Source organism: Oncorhynchus nerka, linkage group LG2 (assembly GCF_034236695.1).
Source record: "Oncorhynchus nerka isolate Pitt River linkage group LG2, Oner_Uvic_2.0, whole genome shotgun sequence".
NCBI lineage: Eukaryota > Metazoa > Chordata > Actinopteri > Salmoniformes > Salmonidae > Oncorhynchus > Oncorhynchus nerka.
Window position 1 is genome coordinate 48,250,499 of NC_088397.1, and position 27,041 is coordinate 48,277,539.

Consider the following 27,041-nt stretch of genomic DNA (forward strand, 5'->3'; position numbering starts at 1 on the left):
GGCCTAAACCAACCCACTACTCTTGCTTCCCTCGTTCCCTCTCTCTCTCTCACTCACCGGATGTCCCCTCCTCCCTGTCGGACCTCATGTCCTCCTCCTCCTCGTCCTCCACAGCACAGGCTCCACTGGGCTCCACGGTCAGTGCTGGTGTGTGTTCTCATAGCAGAGGAGCCCACCTCAGACAAACACCATTCAGAAAGACACCGTAGCGAACACACCACACCACAGCAGCCTCTCGCTCAGCCGCTCCCAGCTCTGGCCATTGGCTCCACCCAGCCAGGTTACTAGGAAGTGTTCCCCCGAGAGAGGGAGCCTGTTTTGTCTGTACTCTCCATGTATTCTCTCTCTCTCTCTCTCACTCTCCTCCCCTTTTCTCTACCTGTTCTGGTACACGCCCAGAGGCCGTTTCCATTCCAAACCTCTCTTGCCCCTCCTCTTTTTAACCCCTTCCAGCTGCTGCTGTAGGGAGGTGGACCAGTGTGCACTGACATGATTACTCTCTCTCAACCCGAGGGAGGGCGTACCTGGAGCCTCAGGTGGTAAGGCAGATGAGTCACTGCTATAGCACTTCTACCTAATGGCAGCAAGCTGAACGACACAGTGACTAAGAGATCTCTCTTTCACAGGACATAATGTACTCTACTGAAGAGATCACCTACCGCACAGAGAACAACACCCCTACGGACAACACTGCCCTTATGGACAATTTGACCATAAGTCACACCAGAGCGTGTTCACATGTTTACATAGGACGCCTGGCCTGGAAATAATAGACAGTACTGAAGAAACTAGGGACAGGAGTTTTCCCCTGATCATGTAACCTATCCCGGCCACGCACAACAAATGTTTGGACTTTGTTACTCTATAGCCTGCAGCATGACGAGGCCTGCAATGTTTTCCGGGGTCATAAATGAAGGTAAACCAAAACAATTGCAGCCACAGCACTGGGGTTGTTAGTGTGAGACCTCAACCCAGGAAGTGCTGGTGTTTTCTCCCAGTCCCAGGGCTCAAGGGACTGGCTGTCAGATGCAGGGCTGGATGAGTGTGGACACAATCACAGAGCTAATCAAGTTAGAGTTTTAGCCTCAGGCCCAGGGACAGGAATAGGGACAGGGGGCAGCGGGTGCAGCCAAGTACTAGAGGAGCAGAGGTAAGACCAGTCTTGGTTGGAAGAGGTGGACACTGGGCGGGGGTAGGACATCTGCAAGACTTCCAACAGGCCATTTAAATGACTGAAATAACGTAGCTTAGTAGCGACGTGTTGCCTTATCATAACCGGGAAAAACAACGTTTGAATGGAAAATAATTGTTTATGTTTCAGGCTTCCCGAGAGATCAAATCAGGGTAAATCTGCTGTTTGTATCAACGGAAAGTGTTGGACCGACGCTAACACGGTAAACAAGCAACTTTCTTCATCCTCAAAAACAGCTTTGAAATGTCTTTTGATTCCATCACAGAATTGAATTGCTTGGCGAATACAGGGCTATTTCCCCCTGCCAAGCCTGTAGTAGTAATACAGAATAACTATGTGTCTCAAATATAGAATACACGTATGAGTGGGAGAGAGAGAGAGAGAGAGAGAGAGAGAGAGAGAGAGAGAGAGAGAGAGAGAGAGAGAGAGTGTTACCTCGGTGTTGTAGGCATGAGGACAAGTATACCATCAATCCAGATGCTTGTCAACTGAGGCAAATGGATCTGTCAATCACGGACTGAGTGCCTGACTGACTGCTCAAGAATCACAGTCATGTGTCATTCATGTGTCATTCATGTGTTATTCATTCGTATTCATTCTTATTCGTTCGCCGCCCATTTAGGGCTGAGAGTGTGACGCGCGTTCCTGAGATACAGCCCATTGTTACAGCCTTTCGTTTCAGTGCAGCCGGAATCATTTTACTGATATCTTTACTCGTGGTTACCCTTCTCATGTCACTGCTCTTTTGTCTTCATCCTTTCTCAGTCCCACATCCTCAAGTCTTTTCACTACTGTCCTTGATTTCAGGGCTCAACTCACTGAATCTCTGTGTCATCGATCCGAGCATAATTACATAAGCTAGGAAAAGTCCATTTATCTGTGTAATAACTCATGCTCTCTCTTTTTCTCGCTCTCTCCCTCTCTCTCCCTCTCTCTCTCCGCTCCCCCTGTTCTCCAGCCGCACCAGTTGATCTGTCGCTCTGCATTATCAGCACAGAAGAATGTTGATGGAGAGCTGAGAAAGACCGGCATTAAGACGTTAGCTGGGAGGGGAAGAAGGGAGGGAAGGAGAGAGAGATGAAGGAGGGATGGAGTGACTCTAGACAGATACTACCTCTGTCCAGGGCTGATGGAAATGTCATGAGGCTAATTTAATGGCCTGAGAGTGCACTTCTGCTGCTTCAAGGGGCTGTATCTGATGAAAAGATGAAAATTACAATTCCGGGCAACACTTGTGGCTTTCTGGCAACGTGGTAAAGAATAATGGGAGTGATTAAGCAGGAGAAAATGAAATGCCCTCGAGACTTACAGATTCATCAACAAGCTTCAGGTGATCAATACTCTTTATAATGTTCTTCCTTAGTGGCCAATATCATTACAGATCACAACAAAGACAGAGATCCTTTATTCAGAGGCATCTTTGGAGGGAAAATGAGATGCCATTTAACTCAAACTGAAGGCAGTGATTAGGGCACAAATAGGCATCGGCACAATACAACAATGATGATCATCAATAACACTCTTGTCTATTCAGCAATACAATGTGAAGAGGTTACATCTGCCCCTCTCTCCCCATTCAGCTCTCCTATCAATGTTTCTCTGTAACTCTATACTTGCCTACAGTATATAACACAGTCTGCTGTAAGTCCTTTAAGGCCCTGGATCCAGTCAGACATATTATCAGATTGTTCTCCCAGACAGACAGACAGACAGACAGACAGACAGACAGACAGACAGACAGACAGACAGACAGACAGACCAGACAGACTCTTCCACATCACAGGCCTCTGCTCCGGTCTGTGTGCACCCAGCTGACAGGTCTGTGTCTCAGTCTTAACTCCCGGGATCAATCACCATGCACACACTTCCTTCCATCACCAAGGCAACACCCTGTATTTCCAAGGCAACACCCTACCTTTGTCGAGCGAGGAGTCTGGGGTGCCAAAGTCCATGAGGCTGGAGATCTCTGTCTGGTAACAGATCTCGCTCACCACCGACTTCTGCCTATGATCTGTCAGAGACAACACAATAGAACACATGACATCAGACCAACAAAAGAGACTAGCAACAGTGTTATGTTGAAGACAAATCATTTCAGGAAGATGTCTTTCTAAGGCAGAAGGACAGTTGCTATTTAGGTTTACACAGCCAGGGGTAACTAACATGACGCATACAAGTAATGAATATGTGTACTGTGTGTGTGTGCGTCGTCCGGCGTGTGCCACAGAGTGAGAAAAGAGAGAGAAAAGAGAAAGCAGAAAGAGTGAGAAAAGAGAGAGAAAGAGTCACTGAGTTTGCATTAAACGTGTGACGTCACCCCTACACACACAGCTGAAAGGCTTTCAAAAACAAACAACTTTGGAATTGGCAGAGCCTTTATAGATGCAGTTAAGTTTGACAGGTAATATTCTAATTAACAATATGGCTAATCGATTTTCGCTTGTTTCACAATTTTGGGAAAAATAACCCTTTTTCATACAGACTGTCCCCTGATTCAATCCACTCACTCTCTCTCTCTCTCTCTCTCTCTCTCTCTCTCTCTCTCTCTCTCTCTCATGCTCTCTCTCTCTCTCAGTGGGCTGAATCAGGGTCACTCCGAGTGTTTATAAACTCGGCAAAAAAAGAAACGTCCTCTCACTGTGTCACTGTTGATTTTCAGCCAACTTAACATGAGTAAATATTTGTATTAACATAACAGGATTCAACAACTGAGACAAACTGAACAAGTTTCACAGACATGTGACGAACAGAAATTGAATAATGTGTCCCTGAACAAAGAGGGGGGGGGTCAAAAGTAACAGTTAGTATCTGGTGTGGCCACCAGCTGCATTAAGACCTGTAGTGCGTCTCCTCCTCATGGACTGCACCAGATTTGCCAGTTCTTGCTGTGAGATGTTACCCCACTCTTCCACCAAGGCACCTGCAAGTTCCCAGACATTTTTTGGGGGAATGGCCCTAGCCCCCACCCTCCAATCCAACAGGTCCCAGACGTAATCAATGGGATTAAGATCCGGGCTCTTCGCTGGCCATGGCAGAACACTAACATTCCTGTCTTGCAGGAAATCACACACAGAACGAGCAGTATGGCTGTGGCATTGTCAAGCTGGAGGGTCATGTCGGGATAACCCTGCAGGAAGGGTACCACATGAGGGAGGAGGATGTTTTCCCTGTAACGCACAGCATTGAGATTTCCTGCAATGACAACAAGCTCAGCCCGATGATGCTGCAACACCAGACCATGACGGAACCTCCACCTCCAAAATCGATCCGGCTACAGAGTACAGGCCTCGGTGAAATGCCCATTCCTTCAACGATAAACGCAAATCCGACCATCAGAGTCACTAGAAAGGCCTCTTTAATGTCCTAAGTTTTCATAACTGTGACATTAATTGCCTACCGTCTGTAAGCTGTTAGTGTCTTAGCAACCGCCCCACAGGTGCATGTTCATTAATTGTTTATGGTTCATTGAACAAGCATGGGAAACAGTGTTTAAACCCTTTACAATGAAGATCTGTAAAGTTATTTGGATTTTTACTAATTATCTTTGAAAGACAGGGTCCTGAAAAAGGGACGTTTCTTTTTTTTGCTGAGTGTAGGTAGTCTTCAACAAATCTACTTTGAAACAAAAGTATACACCTCACACACATGGTTATGGGCTTAAAAAAAGAAGACACTTGTACCATGTCAGATTTTGAGTTGAAATGTATTCAATTTTGAGTTTGCATCCCAATATTACACTTGATATACATCACAGAAGACTGAAATATAACATACTTGTTTGACATAGAAACACTGGATTTTCTGTGTTAATTTAAAAAAAAAAGTTGATTCATTATTAAATCATACAAAACATTAATACAATTCCACCCATGAGACCACTAGAGGGCGTTTTGGTCTCTTGGCTGCAGGAAAGGACTACTGGGTCTAATAGACATCTGCTGTGTGTGATGAGCTCTACTGGTAAAAGCCTCATCTGCTGCCCTCTGCACTACTCTACTTCTCTCCACTGATAGTTTGGTTTTCATTAACTCATGTCATTTCCACCTCCAAAAAATTAACAGAGGACAGCACCAGATAACTCTCATTATAAGCTGGGTAATTTGGGTCCTGGATGTTGATTGTCTGAAAGCTGTGGTATATCAGACAATATTCAACGGGTATGACAGAAAATTACTTTTTACTGTTCTAATTATATTGGTAATCAGTTTATAATAGCAATAAGACACCTTGGGGGTTTGTGGTATAGGTCCAATATACCACTTCTAAGGGCTGTATCCAGGCACTCAGCGTATACCGTAGCCTGGTATACTGGCCATTTACCACACCTCCTCGGGGCTTATTGCTTAATTATACCATCCTCTCCCTTCCTCCTCTCTTCCTCCACGTTCTCCTCCCCCACTCCTTCCTCCTCTTCCTTCACCACCACCACCTCCTCCTCTCCCTCCTTCTGCTATGAGGGGATATAAAAGAAAAACATTTTCACAGGAGAGGAGGCAGCAATATCCCTATTGTGCCATCGAGTCATTTTCTAGAGCAGGACCCAAGCAACAAAAAGTGAAACAATTTCCTCAGAAGATGACTTTAGGACCCTGATATTGATCTGTGGTTCTTCTCGTTAAAGAATACACGTGTTTGAGTTCTGAGAAAAAAACATTCCCAGGCTGGTAACATACTGGAGCTATAGCTGGTGTACAACAATGAAAAGACAGGGTGGGACGAATCAAAGTTCATTTCTCAACTATTACGAAGAGCTACCAAAGCCATAGAGACCCTATAATTCAGTGTTCTATCTTTGTGAGGGTGACCAAAGCCTCCTCACCTATGAAATGACATGTGTTTATATGCAGTATAATACTACAATATCATCACATTGGCCAGTCTAGTAGCCATAGGCCTGACCTTCAGGGTACAGAGTTTTAAACATCTCTCTTTCCATTGGCTCCTTTTAACCATCTGCAGTGCTGTACCTCATCTCAAACTGGACACAACCCAGGTGTTTTTTTTTCTGCCATTAATAATAATAATAATAATTACAGGTCGACCGCGCCCCCTGCCACACCCACCACCTAGGGCTGTTGCGGTATATCTCACCACTCCTCCCTTCTCTCCTGCATTCCTTTCTCGGGCACACAGAGAGAGGGGCTGTCAACAGTTTCATTAAATAGCTGGAGTAGTCAACCAAATGGAGGATATGTATTTTTGTCTCCTGCCCCTGTTCCTGCACCTGTTCCTGTTCCTGTACCTGTTGCTGCACCTGTACCTGTTCCTGCACCTGTTCCTGTTCCTGCACCTGTTCCTGTACCTGTTCCTGTACCTGTTCCTGCACCTAACCCTGCACCTGTTCCTGCACCTGTTCCTGCACCAGTTGCTGCACCTGTTCCTGTTCCTGTACCTGTTCCTTTTCCTGTTCCCGCACCTGTACCTGTTCCTATTCCTGCACCTGTTCCTGTTCCTGCACCTGATCCTGCACCTGTACCTGCACCTGTTCCTGCACCTGTTCCTATTCCTGCACCTGTTCCTGAACCTGTTCCTGCACCTATTCCTGTTCCTGCACCTGTTCCTGTTCCTGCACCTGTTCCTGTCCATTTCATAATGGACCATTCTAAATAGAAACTCATTTTACATATTAGTAAAGACAAGATTAAATTGAGAATAGTCTGATGGGTGAAAATATGATCACTTGGTGAGAGACCAGCTTGTGCAGCCTGAGGCAAGGAACAGAGAGCAAGCGACTTTTTCAAATCATCAATAGCCCATAGTTGCATCATGCAGCCCATATACGTTTGGATTTCTAAGACATTCTAAAATTGCCAAATAACTGGCCTTTATGCTTAACATAGCCACTTCAAACGCTCCAGAATGGGAAAAATATCCGTTCTATTTTATTCAGCTAAGTTCAATTATATGCTTCTTACTTTAAAATCACATAACATAAAATAATGTCACAGGACTTATAAGCATATCTTGTCTGCTAAAGTCTACAGTCTATGGCATGGAGCACAGGCAGACCGTATGTTTCTTTAGACCTGCCTAAAAGAAATAATAGATTGATTCGACATTTTTTAATGTCGATGCTCCAAAGGCGTGCCTCAGCGGCTTGTATGTGTAGAGGCAAGGAGATGCTAAACATGTTTATGTTCATTAACGGTTAGAGACCGGCAGTCTTTGGCATGACAATAACCGACTGACAACATTTCATGACCGCCACAGACCTACCACCACCAAAACAATTTTTGGATCCGGAAAAAAACCTGAAGTCATTCACACACTCTTCTCCTAGTCTGCAGGTTTGGGCAGTTTTACTTTTGTGGCCTTATGGTATTTTTCCAGTTCATTGACGCCCCCTTCCTTCCCCTCCCATCGCTTTCTCTCCAGGATGTTGTTGTGGTGTTATTCTTCCCCCTCACTTCCCTGCCTGCTGACCTTTCCCTGGGTCTTTAATATGGAGATTGGGTAACAGGCAGGGAAGCAGGCAACATAGCCTCAGGCTCCATGCTGGCCGGCTGGGTGGCTGCGTTCCTTAGCGGGGGATAATGAAGAGAGGGGTCGGCACTGAGACTAAAGCCTTCAGCACGCTCCGGTTCTGCTGGTGCCTAGCTGAACTCGGCACGCTTCCCATCCGAAAATATTCGGAACAGTTTGTGTATATACACAACATTGCCAAAAGTGTGTGGTCACCTGCTTGTCGAACATCTCATTCCAAAGTCATGGGCATTAATATGGAGTCAGTCCCCCCTTTGCTGCTATAACAGCCTCAACTCTTCTGGCAAGGCTTTCCACTAGACTTCGCTTTGCGCACCGGGGCATTGTCATGCTGACACAGAAAATGGTCTTCGTCCACCAAACTTGACAGTTTACACTAGGCATTCGGGCAGGTAGCGTTCTTCTGGCATCCGTCAAACCGAGATTCGTCCGTCGGACTGCCAGATGGTGAAGCGTGATTCATCACTCCACAGAACACGTTTCCACTGCTCCAGACACTAATGGTGGTAAGCTTTACACAACTCCAGCCAAAGCTTGGCATTGCGCATGCTGATCTTAGGCTTGTGTGCGGCTGCTCGGACACGGAAACCCATTTCATGAAGCTCCTGATGAACAGTTCTTCTGTTGATGTTGCGTCCAGAGGCAATGCGGAACTCGGTAGTGAGTGTTGCAACCGAGGACAGACGATTTTTACATTCTGCGCGCTTCAGCCCTTGGCGGCCCCTTTCTGTGAGCTTGTGTGGCCTACCACTTCACGGCTGAGCCGTTGTTGCTCCAAGATATTTCCAGTTCACAATAACAGCACTTCCAGTTTACCGGGGCAGCTCTAGCAGGGCATACATTTTACTGACTTGTTAGAAAGGTGTCTGTCAGATTCTCCCTAGGAGAGGTGGGTGTGGAGTCAGGCGCAGGAGAGCAAGAAGTCCAAGAAGGGTGTTTATTTACAAGTCCATCAACAGAACAGGTACAGGACGACAACCGCAACCACTAAGAAACAGGAACGCAGTCCAGTCGAAAAAGGAGGAAACACACTCCTATGACTAAACTAACGTGCGGGAAAACAGTCCCGTAAAATACACCTGTTTAACAGAAAAAACAAAACGCAATCCAAACCAACGACAGTAACACAAACAATCCCGCACAAAACCTAGCGGGTAGGGCAAGATTAAATACCCCACTGATTAGCCTAAACTAGACACAGGTGAGCACAAGACAGACAAAACCAAACAAAAAAGAAAAGGGATCGGTGGCAGCTAGTAGACCGGCGACGACGACCGCCGCCCGAACAGGGAGAGGAGCCACCTTCGGTGGAAGTCGTGACAGTGGCATCCTATGGCGGTGACACATTGAAAATCACTGAGCTCTTCAGTAAGGTAATTCTACTGCCACTGTTTGTCTATGGAGATTGCGTGGCTGTGTGCACGATTTTATACACCTGTCAGCAACGGGTGTAGCTGAAATAGCCGAATCCACTAAATTGTAGGGGTGTCCACATACTTTTGTATATGCTGCAGTTCAAAAGTTTGGGGTCACTTAGAAATGTCCTTGTTTTTGAAAGAAAATCACATTTGTCCATTAAAATCACATCAAATTGATCAGAAATAATGTTGTAAATGACTATTGTAGCTGGAAATGGCACGTTGTGTTAGCTAATCCAAGTTTAACATTTTAAAAGGCTAATTGATCATGTTATTTTAATGGACAGAAAATGTGCTTGTCTTTCAAAAACAAGGACATTTCTAAGTGACACCAAACTTTTGAACGGTAGTGTATATAGCGTAGTTTTGGTAATGTAGTTTATTATGATGACATTTTGTGATGTTTTTGTTATTTTTAGTCTCGGCAAGGGTTTTTTCATCCATTAGTGTGTGCACACATTTTTTTCTCAAGGAATACTCCCTTAAAAGACCTTCGCTTGAAAAACTAGAAACAAAACGCCAATAGTACTGTTTGTCCATCTTGATTTGCCGTAGCCAGTATACGCTTCCTCAAAAGAGTAGGAATTAATCTGAGTAAAATAACTCTATGTTTTTTATGTTTTTTCAGAGGAGATCTTAGTCACACAATTTCAAATCTAACTATTTTTGTTGTTGCTGAAAATGATTAGTCTCTTGTTGAATGACAACACACACTTTATTGAAGAATCCCTACTGTTGACCAATCACCGACAAAGGGGCGTAGACATTTTCTGTGTGCACAAACGTCAGAAAAAAAGTTTGCTGAAGACCAAAACTAACAAAAACTTTATTTGCCCCTTATTCTTTTCAAAGTTCTTCAAGCTCCGTCAAATTGGTTGTTGATCATTGTTAGATAACCATTTTTAAGTCTTGCCATAGATTATCAGGCAGATGTAAATCAAAACTGTAACTTGGCCACTCAGGTACATTACACTGACTTCTTGGTAAGCAACCCCAGCGTAGATTTGGCCTTGTGTTTTAGGTTATTGTCTTGCTGAAAGGTGAATTCATCTCCCAGTGTTTGGAGAAGGCAGACTGAACCAGGTTTTCCTTTAGGATTTTGCCTGTGCTTAGTTCCAATGCGTTTCTTTTTATCCTGAAAAACTCCCCAGTCCTTAACGATTACAAGCATACCCATTACATGATGCAGCCACCACTATGCTTGAAAATGTGGAGAGTGGTCATCAGCAATGTGTTTTATTGGATTTGCCCCAAACATAGAACTTTAGATTCAGGACAAAAAGTTATTTGCGTTGCCACATTTTTTGCAGTATTACTTTAGTCAGTTGTTGCAAACAGGATGCATGTTTTGGAATATTTTTATTCTGTACAGGCTTCCTTCTTTTCACTCTGTCAATTAGCTTAGTATTGTGGAGTAACTACAAAGTGAACCATCCTCCGTTTACTCCTGTCACAGCCATTAAATTCTGTAATTTCTTTAAAGTCACCAATGGCCTCATGGGGAAATTCCTCAGCGGTTTCCTTCCTCTCCGGCAACTGAGTTAGGAAGGACGCCTGTATCTTTGTAGTGACTGAGTGTTTTGAAACACCATCCAAAGTGTAATTAATAACTTCACCATGCTCAAAGGGATATTCAATATCTACCAATAGGTGCCCTTTTTTTGCGAGGCATTGGATATCCTCCCTGGTCTTTGTGGTTGAATATGTGTTTGAAATTCACGATTATTGTACATGCAACTTATTATGTGACTTATGTGATTTTTACTCCTGAACTTATTTAGGCTTGCCATAACAAAAGGGTTGAATAGTTATTTACTCAGGACATTTCAGCTTTTCATTTTTCATTTGTAAAAAAAATAAATAATAAAAACATAATTCCACTTTGACATTATGGGGTATTGTGTGTAAGCCAGTGACACACAAATCAAAATTTAATCCATTTTAAATTCAGGCTGTAACATAACAAGATGTGGAAAAAGTCCATGGGTGTTTTACAGCTTTGTCATATTATTATTGTTACATTTTAAAATCATCTTATTTAATTATTTCATACATTTGACATGTGATAAGGCCACACATAAGGCCAGAGATAATTACAGACACCTGTGATAATCTGACGTACCAAAAAAGGGCCACTAAATTTGAGCTACAGAGCAAGAATGTCCATCGCTCAAGTCCCCAAACCCTCTCTTGGCACGTGACATTATGTTGATAATGTAAATAGTAAAGTTAATGACATTATGTTGATAATGTAAATAGTAAAGTTAATGACATTATGTTGATAATGTAAATAGTAAAGTTAATGACATTATGTTGATAATGTAAATAGTAAAGTTAATGACATTATGTTGATAATGTAAATAGTAAAGTTAATGACATTATGTTGATAATGTAAATAGTAAAGTTAATGACATTTTGTTGCAATGCCTCTGCTACAACTCTCTTCAATCTGAATAATCCCTGACTCTCTCCCTGAGAGAGAGAGAGAGAGAGAGCGAGAGAGAGAGAGAGAGAGAGAGAGAGAGAGAGAGAGAGAGAGAGAGAAGAGAGAGAGGCTTTATGCAGGAGCTGTCTGTCTTTGGGTGTAAATCAACATAGAGATGAATAAGTAAACAGAGAACCATGAAAACTATTCCCTATTTGAATATTCAGTTGAGTCCCTTCCTCAACCTAGGAGAAACATCCTGATCGGTCACTCCAGTGGTACATCCCTGTATGTGTCTCATCTGTGCTAGAAAGTACAGGTATGCAGGGAATAGGTCATAGGGATAGCCTTCCTCTCTAGCTGGTCAAACTCTAGCCGTGAGGGGTCAAAGGTTAGGTAAATAATGAGACAAACCCGTGGTGGGGCTCCCACTAACCCAAATGACTGCCCGAGGATGTCAGGAATCACAGGAGTGCATACAGCAGGCGATTGACCGCCCTGTCAACCAAAGGAAAAATACATGTCATGTACTATTTCTCTGTCTCTCTCTATTGCTAACGTCATGTATGAAATAATTCATTGTAATAATAAGCATGATTATTCATTCGGCTCATTCCCCAATAACGCATTCATATCACAGGCCATTTGTAATGAAAAAACTTTCCCAACAACCAGCAGGAAATGCAGTCATGCATAGTCATAGCTAGAGTAAACAGCCATGAGTTAATAGTGAGATTTGCCTGAGAGCATACAGGATGCCTGATGGCAGGCACCTCTTCAGGCAGAGTGGGCAGAGGCTCACCAGTAGGGTGTCATTCAGAGCTCTGATAGGCTCTCTGTGGTGCCATGTGGTGTCTCATCCACTGTAGCCTCTGGGGCCTGGACAGAGTAGGCTGTCTGTTACAGAGGGAGATGTGCTCTATACAATCTATGCTCTATTACAATCCTGGGTGAACATGAAGTGACCTCTCCTAATCCCTCAGAGCCACCTGGGTCATCAGTTTCCAACCCGTGTCTGGTTCTCTTCAAACAATCCATGTGCTTCCTGTCACCGCTAATTCTTCTGACATTCATAGATCTCTGACATGGATGAATGGTCTCATATCCTGTCCCCTTTTCACTCAGAACACTTGACTCTGTGGGCGAGCCGTGCAGGCTCAAACCACCTCTGAGAGAAGAACAGAGGTCACCCATCTAAAGAAAATCTGTTTAAAAACACCAACTCTAAATGCTAGTCAGGAACAGAGGATACACATAGGCAGCAGGCTATGCATCATCCTGCAGGTTTTTCCCCCCGGCAGAATTAAGAGACAACTATCAGCGTCCTGCAGACAGCTCCTCTCTGCCTCTCCTCACCTAACCCATTATTACACAGACATTCACTGCGCTCCATTATCAATCATCCTCAAGGAAAAAGAGAATACAATCACCTGATGCTGCCCTGGAATCACATCACCACGCCCTACAAATATCCCTGTGCCGTGGCTGAGTGCTCTACAGTAACATGCTCCTGGTTACATGTACAGAGTGCCATTCAGGTGACTAAGACACACACACACACACACACACACAATGACGTCAAGGACACACCACTTAAAACATATTTTCCAATACCATGAATGGCTACATAATTGTCAGGCCATTACCTTGGTCCCAGTAGTGGGCTAGCTCTGCATGTTGGTCAGTTATTACGATGGTCATTATGAGACTGCAGGGTGCCAGCTACTAGTAGAGTCCCTTGCAATTAACTGGACCTTATTTCATCACAACTAACTAGAGGGTCTAAACTGGACCACATCTGAGGGTTATGTTTCCCTGGAGAATAGAACCAAAATTGCTACGTGCTAAAGTCTCCCCCTTGAGAATAAAATGAAGCACTGTGTTCTAATTATTTTATTTGTTCTCTGTCATGCGGTGATATTGACCAGGCACAATGCGAGAACATTTGAATTGCTGTCTAAATAGAATTTCACAGTCACGTCACGGTGAAAATCAATGAACACATTCTGAAAAGTTCTGGGTCTTTTGTGGTTTGAACCTTTTAGAAGAAGTGACCTTTTAGACGAAATACCTCTTCAGGTCCAGGTTGTTAAAGACATGGACATTTGTGGTAATAGGTGTTGAAATATTGAAAAGAATCCCTCCAGTCTCTGCCTCTCATTCACAGCCTCCTGCGGTACTTTGTCTGGCAGACACAGAGACACATGGAGCTCATCCAAATTCCAGCACCCAGAATGCTGACAAGAGGAAAAGGAAGCCCCTTTTCCCCCCAGAGATCCATAAGCACAGCAGTTTGGTCAATTTACAGGTATCGTTAGCAAGCCTATGCTACAGATGGCATTGATGAATTGAAACCATTTTCTCTCTGATTGGGACTGCTGTGATAACAAGAATTGTCAGCTTTAAAAAATGACCGGGAGATGACTGTGAAACCAGAGGTAACCTTCCCCCGTCTCTCTTCCCCCATCAGAAGGGATGACCTCCATGCCTGAGGTCATTTAGTATCAAGCTGTAGGGACGGCTTTTAAACACCTATAGTGTCATCTGTGTGTCAACTCAAAGTATCCCGATTAAGAGCCTCATATTGTGATTTCCAAAGAAAGTATTACATTATGTGTACTGAGCCTTACTGGAAAGTATACTCTTCACTTGACCTGTGAGTCAGGGATCTCCTTCTCCTGACTGAAAGGGATACGAGATCAAAAGCTACTGCCTTCGATCATTCTGGCCTGCCTGGAGCTAAACCCATAGACTGTATGAATCTGTATTCATAATCGCAGGCGACACACACAGCACATCTATAGTGGCTGTATTCAGAGAGCATTAAGTCTGAAAGGCTGCTTCAAGGCTGCTGTGATCAACGGGCCCTAGATGCTGTAAGCGCTGTGTGTGGATGTGAAGACAGCTCCAGTCTCAGTCTCAGCCTGCCCTGAGGAAACCTCCTCCAAACATGCCCCATCAGGGACCCACCCAATACATCTACACTACTGTTCAAAAGTTTGAGGTCACTTAGAAATGTCCTTGTTTTTGAAAGAAAAGCACATTTTTGGACCATTAAAATAACATCAAACTGATCAGAATACATTCATTGTCGCTCTCTCTCTCTTGCTCGCTATATCTTTCTCTCTCCCTCTCTTCCTGTCTCTCTGGCTATTTCTCTTGCTCTCGCTTTCTCTTGCTCACTCTCTCTCAATTCAATTCAAATAAAATATCAACGCAACATTTAAAGTGTTGGTCCCATGTTTCATGAGCTAAAATAAAAGATCGCAGAAATATTCCATACACCCAAAAAGCTAATTTCTCTCAATTTCTTTGCACACATTTGTTTACATCGCTGTTAGTGAGGATGTCTCCTTTGTCAAGATAATCTATCCACCTCACAGGTCTGGTTAAATAGCATAATCGTTACACTGGTGCACCTTGTGCAGGAGACAATAAAAGGTCACTCTAAAATGTGAAGTTGTGTCACATAACACAATGCCACAGATGTCTCTAGTTTTGAGGGAGTGTGCAATTGGCATGCTGACTGCAGGAATGTCCACCAGAGCTGTTGCCTGAGAATTTAATGTTAATTTCTCTACCGTAAGCTGCCTCCAATGTCCAAATGGCAGCATGTCCAAATGGCCTCACAACTGCAGACCATGTGTGACCATGCCATCCCAGGACCTCCATACCTGGCGTATTCATCTGCAGGATTGTCTGACGAGCCACCCAGACAGCTGATGAAACTGTGGGTTAGCACAACCGAAGAATTTCTGCACAAACGGTCAGAAATCGTCTCTGGGAAGCTCATCTGCATGCTCGTCGTCCTCACCAGGGTCTTGACCCGACTGCAGTTTGGCGACGTAACCGTTGGCCATTTGCACGCTAGGAGAAGTGTGCTCTTCACGGACGAATCCCAGGTTCAACTGTATCGGGCAGATGGAAGACAGTGTTCATGGTGTCATGTGGGCGAGCGGTTTGCTGACGTCAACGTTGTGAACAGAGTGCCCCATTGTGGCGGTGGGGTTATGGTATGGGCAGGCATAAGCTTTCGGACAACGAACACCACTGCATTTTATAAATGGCAATTGGAATGCACAGAGATACACGAGATCCCGAGGCCCATTGTCGTCCCATTCATCCGCCGCCTTATGTTCCGCCTTGTCAACTCACGTTACAGCATGATAATGCACAGCCCCATGTCGCAAGTATTTGTACAAAATTCCTGGAAGCTGAAAATGTCCCAGTTCTTCCATGGCCTACATACTCACCAGACATGTCACCCATTGAGCATTGTTTGCGATGCTCTGGATCGACGTGTACGACAGCGCGTTCCAGTTCCCGCCAATATCCAGCAACTTCGCACATCATTGAGGAGGAGTGGGACAACATTCAACAGGCCACAGTCAACCGCCTGATCAACTCTATGCGCTGCATGAGGCAAAAGCTGGTCACACCAGATACTGACTGGTTTTCTGATCCACACCCCAACCTTTTTTTTAAGGTATCTGTGATTAACATATGCATATCTGTATTCCTAGTCATGTGAAATCCATAGATTAGGGCCTCATGAATTTATTTCAATTGACTGATTTACTTGTAAAATCTTAGAAATTGTTCCATGTTGCGTTTATATTTTTGTTCAGTGTATGTTTATATTGCTGAAGTAAGTGAAATAAACAATAAACAAAACTCTATCTCGCTCTAATGATGTCAGTTGATGAGGACAGATGAGGATGGAGCTGGTGAAAAGCAACTTGTGTGGAGCCTGGGGTAGATTGCCCATTAACCCTCACAAAACCCCAGTGTGAATGTGTGAAGCTGGACAAACAGTAAGCTTCTCTTTCATTTTGGTCAGTCTTATGTCAGCAGTCTCATCAACGTTTTAATTTGGGGGGTTGGATTGGAACAGCTGGGGAGGCAGAATATAGTGGGAATTTGAACAGATTTCTGTTAAGGATTAGTAATCTTTAGTATCTTAGATTACTGTGTTCTTAAAAAGCAATCACTGATGCTGATTGGGTTTTGTTAATATAGCTAAATGGCAGTTCAACCACCACCCATAATGACTAACTGTTGCCATGGCACACATAGGCTCTGAGGAATAGAATACAACCGAAAAATACTTAATTTATTCTCTTCACTTCTTTGCCGTTTGTCCCTGTGTGCTAGCTTGTTTGTCCAGGTGTTTATTTTTGTATGCTTAGGGTCCTATATAGGGTCCTTCAAGTATTCAGATGAGAAACCCCGTTAATTCCCAGCAAATATTAAGAACCCACTGACCATAATGTCCAGCTTTATGAATCCAACACGAATCCGTCACGACTGTAGGAAGTATGACAATTGACCCATCAACCTTGACAACATGTGGCGATTGTGGCAGGTTGACATATTAAGGTCAGCTGAGACCCGTCCATCCAGGCCTCATCCCTCACTGATAACCTGAGCCACTGTGTTGGGCTGCTGAGGCAGATCACAGGCACCTGAGCTGTTAAACTGGGGAATAGGGTTTAGAGACACACATAGTGCAGAGTACAGGCAGACTTTACTGCTGTGTAATCTGAGGCCGGGGCAGAAATCATTTTAAACTCCACTGATGGCTAGGGCTGTGTGGAGCTAGGAGCTTGCCTCTGGGCCATCCATTCTAGCACCACCTTCCCAATTAGCTGAGCTAATGGACTGTCTGGAAACCCTCTAATGTCAAGAATGGATATAAACCGTCTTAATACCATGATGGGTGGGATAGATTATCATAATGCGCTGTCAATCACAGACTCGTTCATTTAATAAAGTATTGTTGATGTGGAGAGTCCAGAGTGTCCACTGAGGTTAGTTAACTGAGCCAGTCAACAACTGACGGAGTATGACAGTCGTGTCCATTTGTGGGTTGAGATTGAGAAGCATTTTTCCTTCTATCAATATGGTAAACAATGTTGATTTGCTCTGATGGGAAACAGACTTTAGTCTCCGAAAGACAGAACGAGGCTGCAAAGACAGAGAGCTGAACTGTGGATGGGTCTGCAGTCCAACTGGGGATCCATAGAGAAAGGTCATCTGAAGCTTGACATTTTAATCGCCTGTCCCTTAGTGAGCCAGAACGTGAGCAGAGAGGTCCCACAGCTAATAACACAACGCAAAACAGGAATGTAAATACACTCCTCTGGGAAAAGTGACATGACCTTAACAGCATAGATGTACACTGAGTGTACACCTTCCTAATATTGAGATGCACCCCCCTTTGCCTTCAGAACAGCCTCAATTTGTCGGGGCCTGGACTCTACAAGGTGTCGAAAGCATTCCACATGGATGCTGGCTCACGTTGACTCCAATGCTTCCCACAGTTGTGTGTAGTTGGCTCGATGTCCTTTGGGTGGTGGAACATTCTTGATACTCACGGGAAACTGTTGAGCGTCAAAAACCCAGTAGCGTTGCAGTTCTTGACGCACTCAAACCGGTGCGCCTGGCACCTACTACCATATCCCGTTCAAAGGCACTTACATTTGTATATTGTCCATTCACCCTCTGAATGGCACACCTTTACAATCCATGTCTGAATTGTCTCAAGGCTAAAAAAAAAATCCTTCTTTAACCGGTCTCCTCCCCTTCACCTACACTGATTGAAGTGGATTTAACAAGTGAAATTAATAAGGATCATAGCTTTCACCTGGATTCTCCTGGTCAGTCTATGTAATGGAAAGAGCAGGTGTGCCCAATGTTTTGTACACGCAGTAAATGTGTGGATTAATTAAAGGTCCAATGCAGATGTTTTTATCTCAATATAAAATTATTTCTGGGTTACAATTACATACTATACTGTGGAGCAGGACACTAATCCAGACGTTTGTAAGAAATCCCACTATGCCCTCAGATGAACCATGAAACAAGCAAAGCATCAATACATGATTAAGACTGAATGCTACTACACCGGCTCTGACCCTTGTTGGATGTGGCAGGGCTTGAAAACTATTACGGACTACAAAGGGAAACCCAGACGCAAGCTGCCCAGTACCTCGAGCCTACCAGATGAACTAAATGCCTTTTATGCTTGCTTCGAGGCAAGCAACACTGAGTCATGCACGAGAGCACCAGCTGTTCTGAATGACTGTTGGATAACACTCTCGGTAGTATTCACTGACATTTTCAACCTCTCCCTGAATGAGTCTATAATATCTACATTTTTCAAGCAGACCACCATAGTCCCTGTGCCCAGGGAAGCGAAGGTAACCTGCCTAAATGATTACCGTAGCACTCACGTCGGTAGCCATGAAGTGCTTTGAAAGGCTGGTCATGGCTCACATCAACAACCTCCTCCCGGATACCCTAGACCCACTTCAATTCGCATACTGCCCCAACAGATCCATAGATTACGCAATCTCAATCGCAATTACTACAGCTCAGCGTTCAACACCATAGTACCCACAAAAAAAGCTCATCACTAAGCTAAGGAACCTGGGACTAAACACCTCCCTCTGCAACTGGATCCTGAACTTCCTGACGGGCCGCCGCCAGGTGGTGAGGGTAGGCAACAACACGTCTGCCACGTTGATCCGCAACACTGGGGCCCCTCAGGGGTGTGTACTTAGTCTCCCGCTGTACTCCCTGTTCACCCATGACTGCGTGACCAAACACGACTCCAACACAATCATTAAGTTTGCTGATGACACAACAGTGGTAGGCTTGATCACTGACAACGATGAGACAGCCTATAGGGAGGAGGTCAGAGAACTGGCAGTGTGGTGCCAGGACAACAACCTCTCCCTCAATGTGATCAAGACAAAGGAGGTGATTGTGGACTACAGGAAAAGGTGGGCCGAACAGGCCCCCATTAACATCAACGGGGTTGTAGTGGAGCGGGTTGAGAGTTTCAAGATCCATGGTGTCCACATCACCACATCATGGTCCAAACATCATGGATGTGTACTTCCGGCGCCGACAGAGATGGCCACCTCGCTTCGCGTTCCTAGGAAACTATGCAGTTTTTTGTTTTTTTTACGTGTTATTTCTTACATTGGTACCCCAGGTCATCTTAGGTTTCATTACATACAGTCGGGAAGAACTACTGAATATAAGAGCAGCGTCAACTCACCATCAGTACGACCAGGAATATGACTTTCCCGAAGCGGATCCTGTGTTTTGCCCAGGACAACGGAATGGATCCCAGCCTGCGACCCAAAACAACAACGTCGTAAAAGAGGGAAACGAAGCGGTCTTCTGGTCAGGCTCCGGAGACGGGCACATCGCACACCACTCCCTAGCATACTTCTCGCCAATGTCCAGTCTCTTGACAACAAGGTTGATGAAATCCGAGCAAGGGTAGCATTCCAGAGGGACATCAGAGACTGTAATGTTCTTTGCTTCACGGAAACATGGCTCACTCGAGAGACGCTAACGGAATCGGTCCAGCCAGTTGGTTTCTTCACGCATCGCGCCGACAGAAACAAACATCTTTCTTGTAAGAAGAGGGGCGGGGGCATTTGCCTTATGGTTAACGAGACGTGGTGAGGTCACAACAACATACAGGAACTCAAGTCCTTCTGTTCACCTGATTTAGAATTCCTCACAATCAAATGTCAACCGCATTATCTACCAAGGGAATTCTCTTCGATCATAATCACAGCCGTATATATTCCCCCCCAAGCAGACTCATCGATGGCTCTGAATGAACTTTATTTGACTCTTTGCAAACTGGAAACCACATATCCTGAGGCTGCATTCATTGTAGCTGGGGATTTTAACAAGGCTAATCTGAAAACAAGACTCCCTAAATTGTATCAGCATATCGATTGCGCAACCAGGGCTGGTAAAACCTTGGATCATTGCTATTCTAACTTCTGCGACGCATATAAGGCCCTCCCCCGCCCGGAAAAGCTGACCACGACTCCATTTTGTTGCTCCCTGCCTGCAGACAGAAGCTAAAACAAGAAGCTCCCGCGCTCAGGTCTGTTCAACGCTGGTCCGACCATTCAGATTCCACACTCCAAGACTGCTTCCATCATGTGGACTGGGATATGTTCCGCCATGTGTCCAACAACAACATTGACGAATACGCTGATTAGGTGAGCGAGTTCATTAGAACGTGCATTGAAGATGTCGTTCCCATAGCAACGATTAAAACATTCCCAAACCAGAAACCGTGGATTGATGGCAGCATTCGCGTGAAACTGAAAGCGCGAACCACTGCTTTTAACCAGGACAAGGTGACCGGAAACATGACCGAATACAAACCGTGTAGCTATTCCTTCCGCAAGGCAATCAAACAAGCTAAGCGTCAGTATAGAGACAAAGTAGAGTCGCAATTCAACGGCTCAGACACAAGAGGTATGTGGCAGGGTCTACAGTCAATCACAGATTACAAAAAGAAAACCAGCCCCGTCACGTACCAGGATGTCTTGCTCCCAGGCAGACTAAATCACTTTTTTGCCCGCTTTGAGGACAATACAGTGCCACTGACACGGCCCGCAACCAAAACATACGGACTCTCCTTCTCTGCAGCCGACGTGAGTAAAACATTTAAACCTGTTAACCCTCGCAAGGCTGCAGGCCCAGACGGCATCCCCAGCCGCGCCCTCAGAGCATTCGCAGACGAGCTGGCTGGTGTGTTTACGGACATATTCAATCAACCCTTATCCCAGTCTGCTGTTCTCACATGCTTCAAGAGGGCCACCATTGTTCCTGTTCCCAAGAAAGCTAAGGTAACTGAACTAAACGACTACCGCCCCGTAGCACTCACTTCCGTCATCATGAAGTGCTTTGAGAGACTAGTCAAGGACCATATCACCTACACAGGTAACAACATCTCCACTCCACTGGGGCCCCACAAGGGTGCGTTCTGAGCCCTCTCCTGTACTCCCTGTTCACCCACGACTGCGTGGCCATGCATGCCTCCAACTCAATCATCAAGTTTATGGACGACACTACAGGCTTGATTACCAACAACGACGAGACGGCCTACAGGGAGGAGGTGAGGGCCCTCGGAGTGTGGTGTCAGGAAAATAACCTCACACTCAACGTCAACAAAACTAAGGAGATGATTGTGGACTTCAGGAAACAGCAGAGGGAGTACCCCCCTATCCACATCGATGGCACAGTAGTGGAGAGGGTAGTAAGTTTTAAGGTCCTCGGCATACACATCACAGAAAAACTGAATTGGTCCACCCACACAGACAGCATCATGAAGAAGGCGCAGCAGCGCGTCTTCAACCTCAGGAGGCTGAAGAAATTTGGCTTGTCACCAAAAGCACTCACAAACTTCTACAGGTGCACAATCGAGAGCATCCTGTCGGGCTATATCACCGCCTGGTACGGCAACTGCTCCGCCCACAACTGTAAGGCTCTCCAGAGGGTAGTGAGGTCTGCACAACGCATCACCGGGGGCAAACTACCTGCCCTCCAGGACACCTACACCACCCGATGTCACAGGAAGGCCATAAAGATCATCAAGGACAACAACCACCCGAGCCACTGCCTGTTCACCCCGCTATCATCCAGAAGGCGAGGTCAGTATAGGTGCATCAAAGCAGGGACCGAGAGACTGAAAAACAGCTTCTATCTCAAGGCCATCAGACTGTTAAACAGCCACCACTAACATTGAGTGGCTGCTGCCAACACATTGACTCAACTCCAGCCACTTTAATGATAGGATGGAAATTGATGTAAAATATATATTTACATTACATACATTTTACATTTAAGTCATTTAGCAGACGCTCTTATCCAGAGCGACTTACAAATTGGTGCGTTCACCTTAAGACATCCAGTGGAACAGCCACTTTACAATAGTGCATCTAAATCTTTTAAGGGGGGGGGTGAGAAGGATTACTTAATCCTATCCTAGGTATTCCTGAAAGAGGTGGGGTTTCAGGTGTCTCCGGAAGGTGGTGATTGACTCCGCTGTCCTGGCGTCGTGAGGGAGTTTGTTCCACCATTGGGGGGCCAGAGCAGCGAACAGTTTTGACTGGGCTGCGCGGAACTGTACTTCCTCAGTGGTAGGGAGGCGAGCAGGCCAGAGGTGGATGAACGCAGTGCCCTTGTTTGGGTGTAGGGCCTGATCAGAGCCTGGAGGTACTGAGGTGCCGTTCCCCTCACAGCTCTGTAGGCAAGCACCATGGTCTTGTAGCGGATGCGAGCTTCAACTGGAAGCCAGTGGAGAGAGCGGAGGAGCGGGGTGACGTGAGAAAACTTGGGAAGGTTGAACACCAGACGGGCAGCGGCGTTCTGGATGAGTTGTAGGGGTTTAATGGCACAGGCAGGGAGCCCAGCCAACAGCGAGTTGCAGTAATCCAGACGGGAGATGACAAGTGCCTGGATTAGGACCTGCGCTGCTTCCTGTGTGAGGCAGGGTCGTACTCTGCGGATGTTGTAGAGCATGAACCTACAAGAACGGGCCACCGCCTTGATGTTAGTTGAGAACGACAGGGTGTTGTCCAGGATCACGCCAAGGTTCTTAGCGCTCTGGGAGGAGGACACAATGGAGTTGTCAACCGTGATGGCGAGATCATGGAATGGGCAGTCCTTCCCCGGGAGGAAGAGCAGCTCCGTCTTGCCGAGGTTCAGCTTGAGATGGTGATCCGTCATCCACACTGATATGTCTGCCAGACATGCAGAGATGCGATTCGCCACCTGGTCATCAGAAGGGGGAAAGGAGAAGATTCATTGTGTGTCGTCTGCATAGCAATGATAGGAGAGACCATGTGAGGTTATGACAGAGCCAAGTGACTTGGTGTATAGCGAGAATAGGAGAGGGCCTAGAACAGAGCCCTGGGGGACGCCAGTGGTGAGAGCGCGTGGTGAGGAGACAGATTCTCGCCACGCCACCTGGTAGGAGCGACCTGTCAGGTAGGACGCAATCCAAGCGTGGGCCGCGCCGGAGATGCCCAACTCGGAGAGGGTGGAGAGGAGGATCTGATGGTTCACAGTATCGAAGGCAGCCGATAGGTCTAGAAGGATGAGAGCAGAGGAGAGAGAGTTAGCTTTAGCAGTGCGGAGGGCCTCCGTGATACAGAGAAGAGCAGTCTCAGTTGAATGACTAGTCTTGAAACCTGACTGATTTGGATCAAGAAGGTCATTCTGAGAGAGATAGCGGGAGAGCTGGCCAAGGACGGCACGTTCGAGAGTTTTGGAGAGAAAAGAAAGAAGGGATACTGGTCTGTAGTTGTTGACATCGGAGGGATCGAGTGTAGGTTTTTTCAGAAGGGGTGCAACTCTCGCTCTATATATCACTGAACACTTTAAACAATGCTACTTAATATAATGTTTACATACCCTACATTATTCATCTCATATGTATATACTGTACTCTATATCATCTACTGCATCTTTATGTAATACATGTATCACTAGCCACTTTAAACTATGCCACTTTGTTTACATACCCTACATTACTCATCTCATATGTATATACTGTACTCGATACCATCTACTGCATCTTGCCTATGCCGTTCTGTACCATCACTCATTCATATTTTTATGTACATATTCCTTTACACTTGTGTGTGTATAAGGTAGTAGTTTTGGAATTGTTAGGTTAGATTACTCGTTGGTTATTACTGCATTGTCGGAACTAGAAGCACAAGCATTTCGCTACACATTTTTCTACAGCTGCACCATCGAGAGCATCCTGACCCGTTGCATCATCGCTTGGTATTGCAACTGCTCTGCATCTGACCGTAAGGCGCTACAGAGGGTAGTGCGTACGGCCCAGTACGTCACTGGGGCCAAGCTTCCTGCAATCCAGGACCAATATAATAAGCGGTGTCAGAGGAAAGCCCATAAAATTGTCAGAGACGCCAGTCACCCATGTCATAGACTGTTTTCTCTGCTACCGCACGGCAAGTGGTACCGGAGCGCCAAGTCTAGGACCAAAAAGCTCCTCAACAGCTTCTACCCCCAAGCCATGAGACTGTTGAACAATTCATCAAATGGCCACCGGACTATTACATTGACCCCCCCCCCCCCCCCCATTTGTACACTGCTGCCACTCGCTGTTTATTATCTATGCAGTCACTTCACCCCTACCTACATGTACAAATGAACTCTTCTTGAACTGCACTGTTGGTTTTAAGGGCTTGTAAGTAAGCATTTCACGGTAAGGTCTACACTTGTTGTTTTCGGCACATGTGACAAATAAAGTTTGATTTGATTGTTTTCAATTAAAGTGGTCAAAAAGAACAAAAACAGCTTCTTAGCAAAGAGCCATTTTCAAGCAAGAATTTTGCTATAACTGTCTGGGAGTGGTCTGGAAAGGAAAACGGAAAACTCACTGTTATTTGCAGAGATGCTTGGAACTCTCTTTTATATTGGTCTATTAACTAATTTACCGCATGGTGATGTCACCAGGCAGGCCAAAACTCCATCCCACCAAAACAGGCAGAAAATTCAGGTGGTGTTTTCAAACAGCTCTTACCCTAAATTGGTATTATCATTATTTTCACAATTTCACACTATTATTCCAACCTCAAAGTGTGGAAGAATGTATACTGCACTGAGCCTTTAAACAGTCAGAAGGAGTGATGCATTTATAACGTATAAGGTTAATGACTGTCAGAAAAGAGGACAATTGCATCCCTGTTCCATGTTCCCGGTGGGCTTTTTATCGCACACAGAAACTGACAGACACAAACAGTATAAACAAAAACAAACTGATACTGATTGACGCTGGGGGAGATTCCACGAAGGCAGAAGAAACATACACGTGGTAGCTCATCTGGTTGGTGGTGTTGGTCACAGCTTGGCTGGTCCCTCATCACCCTGACCCAGGGGCTTTGCTGCAGGACCCAGCCACCAAGTTGAGGTCAGATTTAAAACCAAGATTAAGCAGGGAAATCTGTCTGGAAGCAATCCAGCAAGGACAGAACTTTTTTTTTAAAATCCTCCAGCACAGCTCCTCTCCCCTTTGCCTTTGGAGCTGGTGAGAGAGCGGTGGTGATGGCGGCAGGAACAGGGAGCAACAGCGGCAGTGTCGGCACTTGGCTCGTTAATATTCTCCTAGCGTGGAAGGACATTTGGAGAATGTGAGAATTTTTGCTGACCTCTGTCCCCTAGGCCCAACGCATCTGATTACTGTCCCTGTCACACATGCCAGTCCTGCCCGTCCCAGCCCAGCTGGCTCCAAGCCCCACTGGGTCTCGTAGTGTCTCCTCAGCCTCCTCTTTGGACAGCTGGACAGGGAGACAGAGATTCATCATTGGACATCCAGTCCTATCTGGAAGGGGCCGCAGAGACACATACATCATCACTGGGAGACCGTAGATCATCACTAGACATCATAACTAGACGTCTTGTTTAAGGACTGTAAGGAACGAGGGGCCCTGTCGCCTCTGAAACAGCCTCGCTTAACAGTCCACATACGCCTGTACTAGATCCCATGTTCCCTGCATTAATGGTGCAGTCCTCTCCTCTACTCCCAAGGGAATGAACCCAGGGTGGGCCCAGAAAGAAACAGACAAGAAAAAACAATAGCATGAAAGATTAAAAGGGCACCTGTGGGACTGCAGAGCCCACGTCACATCCCCAGAGTAAAGACCTACTAAACTTGCATGGCTGAATAATTCAACACAGGCTACAGCAATACAGCACAGAACTCGGCAGAATCTTCGTTAGTTAGGGTAGCAGTGTAGCGTGAATCTGGAGAACTTGGAATACAGTTGACAGTTGTTGAACTGAGCAGGTGAACAGGAAGGTAGTGTGAAGAACAGAACTAAAGCGTTTTTTCAGACAGACAGCGAAATATCGCCGCATTCCCCGCCGAGTACACTGCTTGTCCCTTTAGTAAAATGGCTAGTGCCTTCGCACGAGGGCGACAGCCGCCGGTGACCATAGCAACGAAGTAAACAATATCGACGAGCTGGATTTTTTGTTGTTGCCCTAACACCATAAGCATGTTTAAAAACGTATTTACATGCAACAAAAATGATGAATTAAAAAATGTATTAGAAAAACAATTATTTTTATTGTTAAACGTGACTTTGTAAACTGATAATAGTGTTAGCTTGCTAGCTCGAGTGGGCAAGTTAGCGCCTCCTGCTGTTGGACATACGTTCTGACGTATCACCACGCAGTGTACGTATTCTACTGTGATTGGTCAACAACGACAATGCAACCGCTTGGAAAATAGAGCAGAGCGGCTTCCACAGGCACGAGCACCGCCGACCGACCTGGAAGCATTTCCCCCCTTCCTAGGCTTCATTCAAAATGAATGGGCCACCCCTATAGGATCAATATCATGCCAAATGATATTGACCACTCCACAAATGTAATCACTTCCCATAAATATAAATCACCAATCCACAAATGTAAATCACTTTCCACAAATGTAAATCACCATTCAACCAACGTAAATCACCAATCCACAAATGTAAATCACTTTCCACAAATGTAAATCACCATTCAACCAACGTAAATCATCAAACCACAAATATAAATCACCAATCCTGAAATGTAAATCACTTTCCACAAATGTAAATCACTTTCCACAAATGAAAATCACTTTCCACAAATGTAAATCGCTATCCACAAACAAACACCTTTTGATTTGTATTTGTAA

At 45.3% G+C, this 27,041-nt stretch overlaps 1 protein-coding gene across 2 annotated transcripts in view; it reads right to left on the reverse strand.

The window, feature by feature from the left end:
• LOC115136655 (kazrin-like) overlaps positions 1-27,041 on the reverse strand; it is a 154,075-nt gene that overhangs the window by 32,488 nt on the left and 94,546 nt on the right. Inside the window, exon 4 of one of the 2 annotated variants that reach the window (XM_029672259.2) lies at positions 3,108-3,203. In XM_029672259.2, coding sequence (XP_029528119.1) covers positions 3,108-3,203 — 96 coding nt within the window. Of the gene's footprint in view, positions 1-57; positions 505-3,107; positions 3,204-27,041 lie in introns of those variants that run through there. The other variant, XM_029672276.2, reaches the window with a different exon arrangement.